Raw genomic sequence first — 13,736 nt, 5'->3', positions numbered from 1 at the left:
AGCCTACATGCTTAAACCATTAAGTCACTAAACAATTTGGCTTACATTAGTATTATATGTTCTAGTACTCATACCTTTTGGCAGATATTGGCATTAAGTATCAGAGAGAGAGCGAGAAAGAGAGAGAGAGCGAGAGAGAGAGAGAGAAGGGCGTTCCAGTGTAGGGAGGCAAGGTAGGGGAAGCTAGCCCCTCCTGCTCAAGCTCTTTTTACCCTGGGCACGGTGAGTATGTTTGCGTTGGGTGTTCTGGTTGGCCTTGCGGATGTAGAGGGGTGGCTTCTTTGTGATAGGTGAGCAGGTGCAGAGAGGTGGATGCATTTATGGGTAAGAGTCCATGCTTTGAATATAACCCTCTCCTTTATTGGGAGCCAGTGGGCTGATTTTTTGGCGCTGTGATTTGTTCTCTTTTGGAGATACCTTGGGCTGCATGCAAAGTACTGTTCTGGATTACATGCAGTTTTTCGAGATTTTTGGTGGATGTCCCTAAAAAGAGTACGTTACAGTAGTCCAACCTAGTATCAGTCATAGCTCTGGCTATGCTAGTGCAGTTCTCTTTGGAGCGAAAGGGCCCAGCCGCGTTAATGAGTTTTGCATGATAAGATGCTGAAGAGGCGATTGCATTCACTTGTCTGGTCATGGATAGGTTGGAATCCAGATAGAGACTGAGAGTTTTCACTGTGTCAGATACAGGAATTTTGATGCAGTCAATGGTGAAGTGGCTAAACTGAGTGTGAAGATTTTTGAGTGTGTCAGAGGATCCTACCTCATGGTGTGGGTGAATAGAAAAGATGGGGTATAGTGTGACGGTTTGGGCATATGTGCTGTGTGTGGACATATGCACACAGTGACGGTGTGTGTGCATTTTGTAGGGGCATCTTCATTGCTTGCATTTGTCTGTGGTGTGATTGTGTATGTGTAGCCTGAACATATACTTGCAATACAGTTGTATGCGCAGCACAACTGTAGATGCACTGGGAGGGTGTGTTTGCATTTTGTATGCAGCGTGTGTGTGTGTGTTCTCAGTGTTTGGGTATATGTGCAATGAGTAGGTTTATGCAATGCGTGGGTGTATGGACAGTGTGTAGATGCATGCGTAGCATGTGGGCATATTTGCAGTGTGAGAATATGTGTCCATTGTGTGTTTTATAAACAGTGTGTGTATGTATTGTGTGAGCATGTACCTGCAGTGCGAAATGTGCATGCAATGTGTGGGTGCTGATGGGTAGTGTCGGAGTACCCGTTTAGGGAGACACGTATCTTTCATGCAGGGTAATTGCATTATTACTGTTGTATTCTCATTGCATGCTTTACAGACTTCCAGAAACATACCGAATATTGCTAAGTGATTTGGTGAAACCGATTGGCCAACCAAATAGATCTCCATCAGCACAAGCCCACGTGAATAGTTTGAGCACAATTATTGGAGGCCGAACGGTTCTGCAGGATGTTCAGGAACTCTGAATATCAAGGTTTGAATTTGGTTTCAGCAATGAGAAGGCCTGGGTGGAGGCTCGCCTAACACTGCCCGTTAGTAAAAAAACTAATCTCGGTGCAACACCCACTAAGCTACCTTGATAAAATGACTGTGTGCATGGCTTAAATTTGCTGGCAGAAACTCCTGTAGCTGTAGTCAGAAAGCACAAACAGGCAGGTTGTTGTGAACCCCCTCTACCATACCCTTTGCTGCCCACATTGAATTAAGTAAGCTATTTAAACCACATGCTCATTTTTGCCTAAAATGTTAAATAGAAAACTGAGCTCTGTCAAAATCCACTCCTAGTGTTGACCACTGTTTTCAAACTAGTGTTCAGTGCCTCATTTTCTCTCCCCCCCCATACCAGGTTAATCTCTTATTTACTGATGGAAAGAAGAAAGCGTTTGATTAATGAGACAGTGCAAGGCACTTTAACTGCTTCAATTATCGCTACCCTGCCCCTCCAGATCCTTCATGCCGGCCCAAGGGCCTTTAATCAGACGTCTCTCGTAATAATATTTCTAAAAAAAAAGTGCCTCCCATGCTTTAAATTCACTACATTCTCCACTGGCGCCTGCCAATTAAGTACTCCAAACACAACCGCTCTCTAAACCTACCTTCCTAATGCGCCGTGGCCTCAGGCTACACTGTTCTCCCACCCTGGCACCAAACGTCCCCACATGGTGTCTGCCAGCAAGTGCAGACACATGATTCTCGTGGATGCCGCATCCACTCCCAATGGCCCTGAGGAAGAGAGAGAGGGAGGACTCCCTGGGAGTACTCCTCCCCAAGCACATTTAATGCACTCATTCCAGGGAACACTCCAAAATCCCATTTCACAGCGGAGTCAATTTCTATCCACAGTAGCACACCAACTTGTTAGGACAGAGACAACTATTCAGGGACATTTGGCAGTGGTTTTGACAGAAACGTCAGCAAGATTTTATGTGCCTACGTTTCACAGAAAAAAGTCGGCAGCCTGCGACAGTGGGAAAATGAGAAACAAGCATGAATTATTCTGTCATCAATCAGATCAAAAATGCCTGAATCACTAATTCGTTTGCAATTGACAGGCAGTGTCAGAAACTTCACATACATATCTATATATATAAAACGCTCAAGTATGTTTCCGTACTCAGCTGATGCAATTTATCAGTGTTAGGGAGCTCTCTGCTGTTTAAATGGTAAAGTGCACCTCTGTGTGCCCTTCCACTTCAACAACAGCTATCATTTTAACAAACAGAATGAGCACGGTTCTACACAGTCACCTTCACCTTCCACGATCAAAAACATTCTGAATAATTTCAAGTTACTTCTTTCCACCCCACTTTTCTTCACACAGGGCAAAGCGGATTCAATGTAAATGAACAGTTAAGTACTGGCTCAACGTTTCAGTCTCTAAAGAGCGAAACGCTGTAGGGCGAATGCCTCCTCACGAACGAAAACTGAAATAGGTGCTGTAATTATGGTACTACGCAATCTTCTTCCATCACGGGGACTCTGCAATGGAACAAGGTTGACAATTACGTATCTACAAAGACCCATCATAGAGGCCTGTTTAATCAATGTATTAAACTTAGATACTGTTCTTTTACCGCGCATACCTCTCAATCCATCTGATACAAATATACCTTGTAAATTCAAAAGAAGACAGTTTTCTATACATTTAGCCTTTTAAATAACCATTAATAAGTCACAGGGACCTACGCCCGTCTTCCTGGAAGTGATCAGTGGTAATTCTGATATTGAAGAAGGGGACAGAAGTGACCAAATGAAATACTGACCCATATTGAACTTTAAGATAATGCTAGAACAGCATATGTTACGCCGGGAACAGCTAGTTGGCTGAATAATTTGCCAGCAACATGCCCACGTTCGCTGCTTTAAAAGACATAGAGGTTCATCTGCTCTCTGTGTATGCAGTGGGTGTGAAGGGAGGAGGGAGCCTACCAACTCAGCAGTCCCACAACAGTGACATGCGACATAACCACGATCCAATCGAGCAACTAAAGAGTGCAGCACAATGTTTTCATGGGATCAACAGTGAATGCAGCGGTCATCTTAAAAAGGAATGTTTGAGACTCAGAGCTACCAGTCAGTTCTAAAGAAACCGAAATGATTATAATTAAAACAAAAATCTTTGGAGATATTAACACGTTACAAACATGTTTTAACAAACACATATTGTCTTTGGAAAAGTAAAATATTTTGAAAATGTGAGCAAATGTTTTGATAACAAGTAATAAAAAATTAACAGCAATTATTTTTAAGACCTACATTTCAACAACAAATGACTTGGTTTTGGTGAATCAAGGATTTTCCTCACGAACTAACAATTAAGTGCATCTCCAATATGGCCGCCAGCATTGAAGAGCTCAGACCTCAGAGTTCCCATGTAGAGAATGTGTGGGCGCGGAAAGGCAGGAAGGTGTGGGTTTAGCCATATGGATTAGCAATGCAAAGGGCAAGGAATGGGCGAGGCTTATAACCAAACAACAGTGTATCCCTAAACAATGTCATGTCTATGTGCCCCTCTTCAAAAGCCCTTCTCCCTATGTATACATGAATCATTATTTGAATGCAATAGCTTGTGCTATTTTAGGTGTCGCAAGACCAAATTAACAGTCGTCTTAAAGGGAGGAAGAATTACACTTCGCCATGTCGTGATCAACTAGCTGTGCGTTTGGATACTAAAAAGACAGAGCAAATAGGGAGAACCTCCTCCCATAAAGATATACAGCTTACCTCTACACTCATTGCATCAACATAGTTTCCTGTGTATTCTGAGCAGTCATGCAAGAAGGCACCATAGGGACCAACTGACCCAGCAACAAGTAGACTTTTCTTATCTGAAATGGAAACAAGGTGCCATTACATTCTGTCTGAAAAATGTGCCTAATTCTAGGACAGTTACAGTAACTGTTAGGAAGTACAACAAAGAAGAGAGAAAGAAGGACATGTATATGATTACTTTTTAAACAATGGTCCATCGCTTACATTTTGAGTATACGTGTTTGTGTGTAAACACACAGACACACGCCTACACATGGATGGCAAAACAAGAAGGTAACACAATGCGATACTGAAATGCTCCTAGACAGGTCTGACTTAGTAGAGTCAAGTGACTACTTATCCAAACGTCTCCTGCCCATATTTCACAGAACGCGTGAATAATGATTACTTGAGGCCGGACAATGTTAAAGGTGCACATAAATTGCTATCATGCCCACGTCAAAGTATGAAAGCAAATGTTTGTATTTATGTCCCAGATCAGATTTATTTAACAGTATAGTTTATCTGAGAAATGCGTGCTAGCCAGGGCCAAGCCACGTCTTAAACGTAGGTCTGTTTAATATTCATGCTACATTGAGGAAAAACTCAATATTTTACTACACCTGCTATCAGTTTTCATTTAATAGCAGCATTTCATTATTTTTGTGCTTTGAAATAGGAGAATTTAAAACTAAAACTGCTTTATTGTTGTGCAATGAAAGGAACCGTTGTATTGCAGAAAAAAAGTTATGGATGCCAGTCTAGATTCTGGGTAATAGCATGCAGTGCCTATTTATATAAAAAAAAAAGAAAATAAATATGATATACTGGTCTTAAGTGAAAAAATAGTTTTTTTCAGACCGAACCAAAAAAAGATCGATTTAGAAAGACCGAATAAAATCGACAATTCGGTCTTTCTAAATCGATCCTAAAACCCTTCTCACCCACCTCAAACTTCATCTCCATCTACCACCCCCCTCGATCCTCCCACCCACACTTACCTTGCTCCATCGACGCAGTCCTCCTCTCGGTGCGCAGCCATTTTGGGACCGACAGTTGCTCCCTGTGATCCACACGAGTGCCTGCAGGGGCTGACAGGCACGATCGGGCGAGGGATATTGTGGAAGTAAAATAAGTGTTTGGGTGTGTGCATGCGTTTGTACATGTATGTGAGGGAGAGGTGTGTGAATGTATGTAGTGGGAATGGGAGGGGCGGGAGAGAGAGTTAACATGTAATGAGGGGTGAGTGTGGTGCGGGACACGAGAGGGCGTGAAAGCGGGGGTCGGAGGTGAAACCCACAAATACCTTAAAAACAGAGGGCACAGTGAGGGTCTGGGCCATGGTGATATTACAGCATTTTGAAAGTGACACCAAAAGGACCAAAATAAATCAGTCTTTTTGGTGTTCGACCTTCAAAATTGGTTAATATGACATAGAACCGATATACTGTATGCACATAATAATCATTGAGAGCTCGTAACAATATACATTCTTTATCTTATTGTATAAATAGCCCAGAGGTATAAGAGCAAGTGAACAGAGGAGGCTAAAGCGAAGAAACGATTAGTCAACCCTCTCCCAAAACACTATTCTAGGATCTGGTTGTTAAAGTAGGTAGTTGCGGGATTCAACCCATGTCTTTAGGACGTTGCCTAACATTCACTAGTCCAGAAACAGTCTCTTAAACCATTTAGGGTAGGCAGGCAGAGCTTTCTGTGTCCAATGTTCAATCATATTATATTTAGTGATTAAACAAACTAAATGGAATCATCTCCACTTCATCCCGAAAGGAAATTAAATGTGGGCAACAACACGTGCTTGAAATCCGCCACAGGACTAAAGCATCTGGGATATTCCCTGCTGCAATCATCCTTCCATTTTGTAAGTCAGGTGTGGGTATATATTAGCCTATTAAGGACTTTAAATTGATTAAGCTTGAACTGGAAATTAAATGGTACCTCCTTGGTGAGCATACAACAAGGATGCCATTGCTCATGTGTCAGTGTGTAACCTAGATCATCATCCCACTTACTCCTAGCTTTCAAGAGGTGGAGTGCTTCATTATGCTGAAGAAGCCTGTAGAGGGAAGACACTACGTTTCTGTAGCTTGCCAAATAAACAATGAGTTTAAGAAGGAATGTGGCACAGGCTCCAAGGCATATAAGTGGGCCACTGACGTGAAACTCTGCCCTCATTGAGTACTACAGCAAAACAAAAGAGGTAATGGTTGGAAGGTTTAGAATTAATCTTAACCTCTGGCATTGCTCTGGTCAACCCTCCGGACCATCTCTCTTCACCTGCCAAGCCATTACAAAAGGGGAAAGACCATATGCAAATCAGGCTTGGTCCCACCCCAAAAGGGGCAGACCAGCCCAAGCTGCTTGGTCACATCCCATCTGCATGAGACAACAATGATCCCCAAACATGTTTCGGCCTCGTTGGGCCTCTTCAGTGAGGAGTAGCTCGGGTCTCTAGGCCTAGCATGCACGGGACCCACATCTGGGTATACCCGTCACACTCGGGGAGACTACAGCAAAACAAAAAAGGTGATGGCTGGAGGGTTTAGAATTAATCTTAACCTCTGGCATTGCTCTGGGCAACCCTTCAGATCATCTTTCTCTGCCTGCCAAGCCATTACAAAAAGGGAAAGACCATATGCAAATCAGGCTTGGTCCCACCCCAAAAGGGGCAGTCCAGCCCAAGCTGCTTGGTCACATCCCATCTGCATGAGACAACAATGATCCCCAAACATGTTTCGGCCTCGTTGGGCCTCTTCAGTGAGGAGTAGCTCGGGTCTCTAGGGCTAGCATGCACGGGACCCACATCTGGGTATACCCGTCACACTCGGGGAGACTACAGCAAAACAAAAAAGGTGATGGCTGGAGGGTTTAGAATTAATCTTAACCTCTGGCATTGCTCTGGGCAACCCTTCAGATCATCTTTCTCCGCCTGCCAAGCCATTACAAAAAGGGAAAGACCAAATGCAAATTAGGCTTGGTACCACCACAAACTAGGCAGTCCAGCCCGAACTGCTTGGTCACATCCCTTCTGCACAAGACCACAAAAATCCTTTAGGGCAGGCCTCCTGACAACCAGACACAGAATAAATACAACCCTCTAGGAAAAAAAGCTTGGAACACCTTTTGCAAGGATAACAAAATTTTACTTCCAATAAACACTATACATATCAGTAGGGGCATTCAAAGGAGCGCGCTGGTTAGTTCAAAGCAAACAGAGCATCTTAAAGGGCAACAACGTCACTCATGATGCAAACAAGATGAAGTATCATCTCATCATTCTCATTGGCGGGGCCCCCATGTACATAATGTCGGCCCCTTATCGACTACTAGATGATTGGCTGTGGCTGCTTGTGTTGATCTTCTTCCACGTGTTCCTTGGCCTTGTTGATTTTACACCCTAGCAACACAATTTGTTCGTTAGATGAAAAAGCTCCTCTCCCCACATTTCGACGACATGATGTGCACCTGGTAATTAGACATGGGCTCAGTGGATACTCTCGAGGTCAAGATAGCTTTGCTGAAATGCGAGGAGACTTGTTCGATCCCAGACACTCTGGCACCCCCACTATGCTTCCCCATCGTTGGCCTAAATAGGTTATCCTCACCCTGCGCACCTCGTTGTACAAATCACAGGGCATTCGGTTTGCTCTCCCCCCTTGGCATCTGCCCACTCCCTGGGTTGCCTCTTGCAGACATACTAATCAATCGATCACTGAGGGATTTAGGAGTTTGGAAAGTAGGCATCTGGCAGTTCAAATAGGATGACTGGTAGTTTGGGGGCATGGGTGCTCTAAATCTAGGATACATGTTTTTTGTCAGCTCCAGGCCTCTGCACTGCCCCCATGAGATCTTCAGGGACAGGCGCAACCCTATGCGTGCTTCACCGTTCACATTCCTTTCAGATTCATAGGTTATGTCTTACTTGATGTAATTGCCTTCCAGCCCTACCGCCTGAGTTGGGAGCGGGGTTGGGCCTATGTCTATCATGCTCTGGTACTAGGCCAGGCCATTCTCGGCCTAGCTTCTAAAAATGGCAGCAGTTCAGTAAAATTTTGAAAGCTCGGAAAGCAGAACGTCTGCAACCTCTACACTTCCTACAGGCTCAAGCTTCTAAAGCCGATTAGCCCTTTTATACACCTCCTCCCTCCCCCTGCGCCCATGTGCTATTAGGTGCGCGCACTCCTAGCATATTGCTCTCAATCTGAATCGCTTGGGGGCACAGGGGAGCTGGGCATGCATCCCAACATTCCCCCCTTTAGTTAATCCTACATTAACTAACTCTGCTGCCATTCTCTGTGCTTCCTCAGACCTCCACAACCCTTCCTTTGGCACCCAAATTCGACACATATCACGCAAACTTTCTCCTGCCTAGACATACTATTCCGGGGTACAAACTTTCTCCTGCTTGGCGGATCTACATACCAACCTTAGGAGCCGACTGCACTAGCACTTAGTCTGAGGCCTCCACCACCCTTGGCTCTCCTTAGCACTTCCTTAGCGGGCTCCCCACCAGCACTTGTCCATTCCTTGACCCCACCACTCATCCCTACCTCCTGCACTTCTTCACTGCACTTGCACGTTTGAATACCACAAGACCACGACTGTATATTTACTGTTTTGCCAATGTTTTTTCTCTCCCCTGTTCCCTTCCCATTTAGCATTGTGGCACTATGAAACACCATTTTGTTGTATAAGCACCTAACAAATGCTCAATAAATAAATAAAAGTAAGGTAAATATATCCTCTATTACCTGCCATATCCACCCAATTCTCAGTGTAATTCTCTGGGTCTGGTGGGGCCGGGGTCACCGCTCCCGGGAGGGCGGTCAATACTCCAGTCGATCCTCACCATACAGGTTTTGCTAGGATCATCTGTTTGGGCCTGCCCATCTTTTCTACCACGGGGAGCGCTATTTACCCCAACTGTAACCATCACCATTGCGCCATTAAGAAGAGTTTACGCAGCATTGAAGGATCACCTGGCATGTGAGAACACCCTGTTCCGATTCCCAACGTACTTTCAAACATAAATATGTACAGGTGTAGAGCAACCGTTATTTTACCATCATCCATTAATGAGCACTAGTTGACCCTCCAACCAAACGAGTGTAGAGAAGCCCCCAACGCTCACAACAGAAATAATGCAACCCAATAGGAAAAAAAGGCCCAGCCCACCTATTGCATATTTCCACAAAAATAAAGATGCGCCAGCAAAGCACTCTGCTGCCACAGTACATTCTGGCAAATTCAGTACAAGAAACACATTAAAAAGGCACACAGCGTCATCAGTGACGTAAGTTACATAAGGTACAAATCCGAATAGCTGGTTGGGGCGACCTTATTCATAGGCTATCTCATCCATAAGGGATGCCAGGCCATTGGTCCCAGTCCCTTCAGACCATCTTCTCCCACATGAGTTTCTTCTCGCACGTCATCAGGCATGAGGCTACTATCAATTGCTCATTATACAAAGAAAAAACATGCATTCTCCATCTCTAACCTATTGTGCACCTGCTACTGCAGACAAAGGCTAAGAGGATACTTCGAGGTCATTGTAACTCGCAAACACCAGCTTGATTCCAGACATGTCGGTGCCCTTCCAAAGCTCCCCACCCTCATTTTAGATTTGTTGTTTTACCCCTCCTTGCACCTTGCAGCACAAATCACGTGACCTATGGAGAAGGCAGCCTGTCGCTTTTTTCTGATCGTTTATGATCGATTGGGGGGTCTAACAGCTTTATGGTCAGTGGTATGGGACTGACTGGTACCTTGGAATGCTGGGGTCTTGGGACGGGGGCATCTGGGCGCTATTATTTAGAGCTGGGACGGGGATGGTCGGAGGCTTGTGCCCTCCTTTTTGTGGGATCACTTTTAGCATGGAGCTCTCAACCCCCTTGTGGCCTTGCAGGGCGCATTCCTCCTGGGACACAAATGCTGGCAACATGAGATAATGAAAGCTCTATGAATCTCTGCAGCTCTGGCCTTTCTCGCCAGTGCCCACGATACAACCTATTACTGCATGCATACACTTATTTCAATGTTTTTGGCCTAGGCCTACAGTCCTGGCTGCAGCGCAGAGTTAGGCCTCGATTTCAATATGGCTGCTATTATCCAATATGGCGTTTTGATTCCCAGTGCACTCTAGACCCTAATGTTTTGCGTTGAGAGTCGTGAAGATATAGGAGACCTCTGTCCCCAAGTGCCGCACAGGGAGAATCACTAATTCACTCCCTGTGCAACCTTTGAGGCCACAGGTGGAGAAGATCCGGAGCCGGAACCGAAGTACTAGGAACCCCAAGGCAGCTGTGAAAAAAGGCAATGATTATATACCAAGATACTACATGTATTAGTCAGAAGACAATCAGAGTCTTACCGGGGATTTGATGAAAGGGATGGTGAACCTGAAAGGGAGGATGGTTCCGGGACTCACGTAGGCAAGGGACCCACCCTAAGGGATAGGTCCGGATGGTCTTCGCCAGTCTCCACCTGGAGAGTGTCTGTATTGTAGAAGGGCCCCAGGTAAGCAGATGACAGCCACCAACTGGGAAGTGAGACCAACCGTGCAGAGGTGCAATCAGGGAGGCCCAAGAGAGGTCCGTTGAGCAGAAAAAAGGTCTGAAGCCAGGAAGAGCCGTCCGAACCAATGGAAGAACAAAGAGCACGATCCAGAGGAAGTCTGTAGTTCAGTCCGGGGTCAGGAGCCGTAAGAGGCAGAAGAGCCCATGTAGCAATAGCCAAGCGTGATCCACAAGAAGTCCAGAAAACAAAAGCTAGGTCCAAGGAAGCCAGGTAAGCAACACGGGTAAGCAAGCCAAACAGAGTCTCCAAGTAAACCAGCTGTGAAGCGTGGTGTACAGGCACTGCACTGTTTAAATACCATCTTCTTCCTGGTCACATGACACTAAACGGAGTCACGTGACCGCGAACCTGGGGCACATGACCGTGTAATCGAGTCACGTGATCGGGCCACAACGATACGAGCGAGTGTGTTACTGCTCGAGCGGTGGCCTAGTCTCCATGGCAACTGCCAATGGAGAAACGGCCGTAACCGCGACTGTAAGGTGTATGGCGTTTGTTTTGCCAGCGCGCGAGCCAAGCTGGGTTGCCTGCGTGAGCCCCGGGAGACAGGTGAGTGGGAGAGACGGGTTACAAGACTGGGTGATGGGACATGGCCGGAGGAATGACCCGAAGGCATGACAGAGCCTCCCCCCCAAAGGCCCACGACCCCGTGGGCAGGAAGGATGCTCCCGATGAAACCGAGCAACCAACCGGGGGGCATGGACATCCGAGGCAGAGACCCAGGTACGCTCCTCCGGACCAAAACCCAACCAATCGACCAGGTACTGCAGGCGACCCCAAAGGAAACGGGACCCCAGAATGTCCGAGACCTCGAAAACATCAGGCGCATCCAGGGAAACGGGGGCAGGAGAGGGGCGAAGACGTGTCGAGGACGGGCAGGGCTTGAGGAGGGAGGTATGGAACACAGGATGTACCCGCCAAGAGGAAGGGAGAACTAGGCGATAGGCCTCCGGAATGATGACTCGGGAAACAACATAAGTACCCACAAAACGGGGCAACAGTTTGCGACAGCCCTTCAAGTGGAGATGTCGGGAGGACAACCAAACCCGGGAACCAACGGGATACAAAGGGGCCATGGTACGCCTAGCGTCTGTGGAGGCCTTCATGGATGCCTGTACCTCCTGCAGATGAACGAGGACCTGGGCATGGAGGGCTGACATATCCCGAACGCAGGCTGCTGCGGCAGGGTTCTCGGTGGGTGAAATGTCGGGGACAGGGAGGACTCGGGGATGTTGGCCATACATGGCGTAGAACGGAGAGAAACCAGTGGAAGAGTGTGTAGCGTTATTGTAGGCGAATTCAGCATAACGTATGTTCTGCAACCAGGTCGATTGTTGTTGCAGCATCAAACAATGCAGATATTGTTCCATGGACTGGTTTGTTCTCTCGGTCTGGCCATCGGTTTCTGGGTGGTATGCGGAGGAGAACCGTGCATCGATACCTAGCAGAGCGGTCAAGGCACGCCAGAAACGGGATGTGAACTGAGAGCCTCGATCGGACACAAGGACAGAGGGAAGGCCGTATAGACAGAAAATGGTATCAAAGAAAAGCTTGGCCAAGGTAGGGGCAGACGGGATACCATGACAAGGGATGAAACGGGCCATCTTGGTGAAGACATCGACAACTACCCATACGGTGTCGTAGCCCTGGATCCTGGGTAAATCGGTTACGAAATCCATGCTCAGGGTGTGCCAGGGCTTTGGTGGCACGGGTAAGGGTCGCAGAAGCCCCAATGGACGACCCCTACGATGTTTGCCCTGAGCATGAGTCTACGTAACAGCCCACGTCATGTCTCATGGAAGGCCACCAACACCAGCGTTTCAAGAGGTCCAAGGTACGGGCCTGGCCCGGGTGACCATTGATCGGGGCGTCATGGGACCACTCCAGGGCTAGGTTTCTGGTGTCAGTGGAAGGGAGAACTAGGCGGTCCTGTACATACGGCAGACCGTTGTGATAAGTGGGATCCCATTCCGACAGCTGATCGGGGTGCTTTTGAACCCAAGAACGAATCTCTTCTAGTAGTGCCAGAGGGGGTGTACATGTGCAGACAACATGCCCCCGGGGTAAGAGCGTGTCAGGAAACACTGGTAACAAAACCCCCCCAGGGGAGCGGGACAAAGCGTCGGCCTTGCTATGCTCTGAACCAGAGCGATGTTTAATCTGGAAGTCAAAAGCGGCGAAGAACAGGTGCCATCTGACCTGTCTACTGTTTACGCATTTCAGGGCTGCCAGGTCTTGCAAGTTCCTGTGGTCTGTGTATACCGTAACCTTATGTTTGGCCCCAAACAGGTGATGACGCCAGGTTCGGAAGGCGTCCATCACCGCCAGTAGCTCTTTTTCGGTTACGGTATAGTGGGTTTCTGCGGGGCTGAACTTGCGTGAATGGAAGGCTACAGGATGAAGCCGCCCTGTAGCGGGACAGGCTTGTGACAGGATTGCCCCCAATGCAAAAGAAGAGGCGTCAGCCTCAACGACGTAAGGCTGGTCAGGGTCGGGGTGCTGGAGCACAGGGGCAGTGGTAAAGGCGTTCTTCAACGCCTCGAAGGCCTGCTGGTGTATCTGCTGCCACTTGAATGGAACAAGAGGACTGGTAAGGGATGTGAGAGGGGACACGAGAGAAGAGAACCCAGAGATAAAGCGCCGATAAAAATTAGCGAAACCCAAGAAGGATTGCAAGGTCTTTAGGGTCTTTGGTGTTGGCCATTCGAGGATCGCCCGTACTTTGGTGTGATTCATGGCCAGACCACCAGGTGTGATGTTAAACCCTAGGAATTCCACGTTAGTCACATGGAACAAACATTTTTCGGGTTTAACAAACAACGAGTGTTTTTGCAGCCGGGACAACACTTCTCGTACATGTTGTATGTGTTCTTTCAGAGTGTGAGAGAAG

General features: G+C 47.0%; 1 protein-coding gene across 2 annotated transcripts in view; it reads right to left on the bottom strand.

The window, feature by feature from the left end:
* Positions 1-13,736, bottom strand: part of LOC138526383 (homocysteine S-methyltransferase-like) — a 421,515-nt gene that overhangs the window by 228,490 nt on the left and 179,289 nt on the right. For both annotated transcript variants that reach the window (XM_069637059.1, XM_069637057.1), the window contains exon 4: positions 4,220-4,323. In XM_069637059.1, coding sequence (XP_069493160.1) covers positions 4,220-4,323 — 104 coding nt within the window. The remainder of the gene's footprint in view (positions 1-4,219; positions 4,324-13,736) is intronic.

Source organism: Ambystoma mexicanum, chromosome 7p (genome assembly GCF_040938575.1).
Source record: "Ambystoma mexicanum isolate Mex_15411 chromosome 7p, UKY_AmexF1_1, whole genome shotgun sequence".
Taxonomy (NCBI): domain Eukaryota; kingdom Metazoa; phylum Chordata; class Amphibia; order Caudata; family Ambystomatidae; genus Ambystoma; species Ambystoma mexicanum.
Note: the sequence above shows the minus strand (reverse complement) of the source record. Positions and strands in the feature narration are given on the sequence as shown.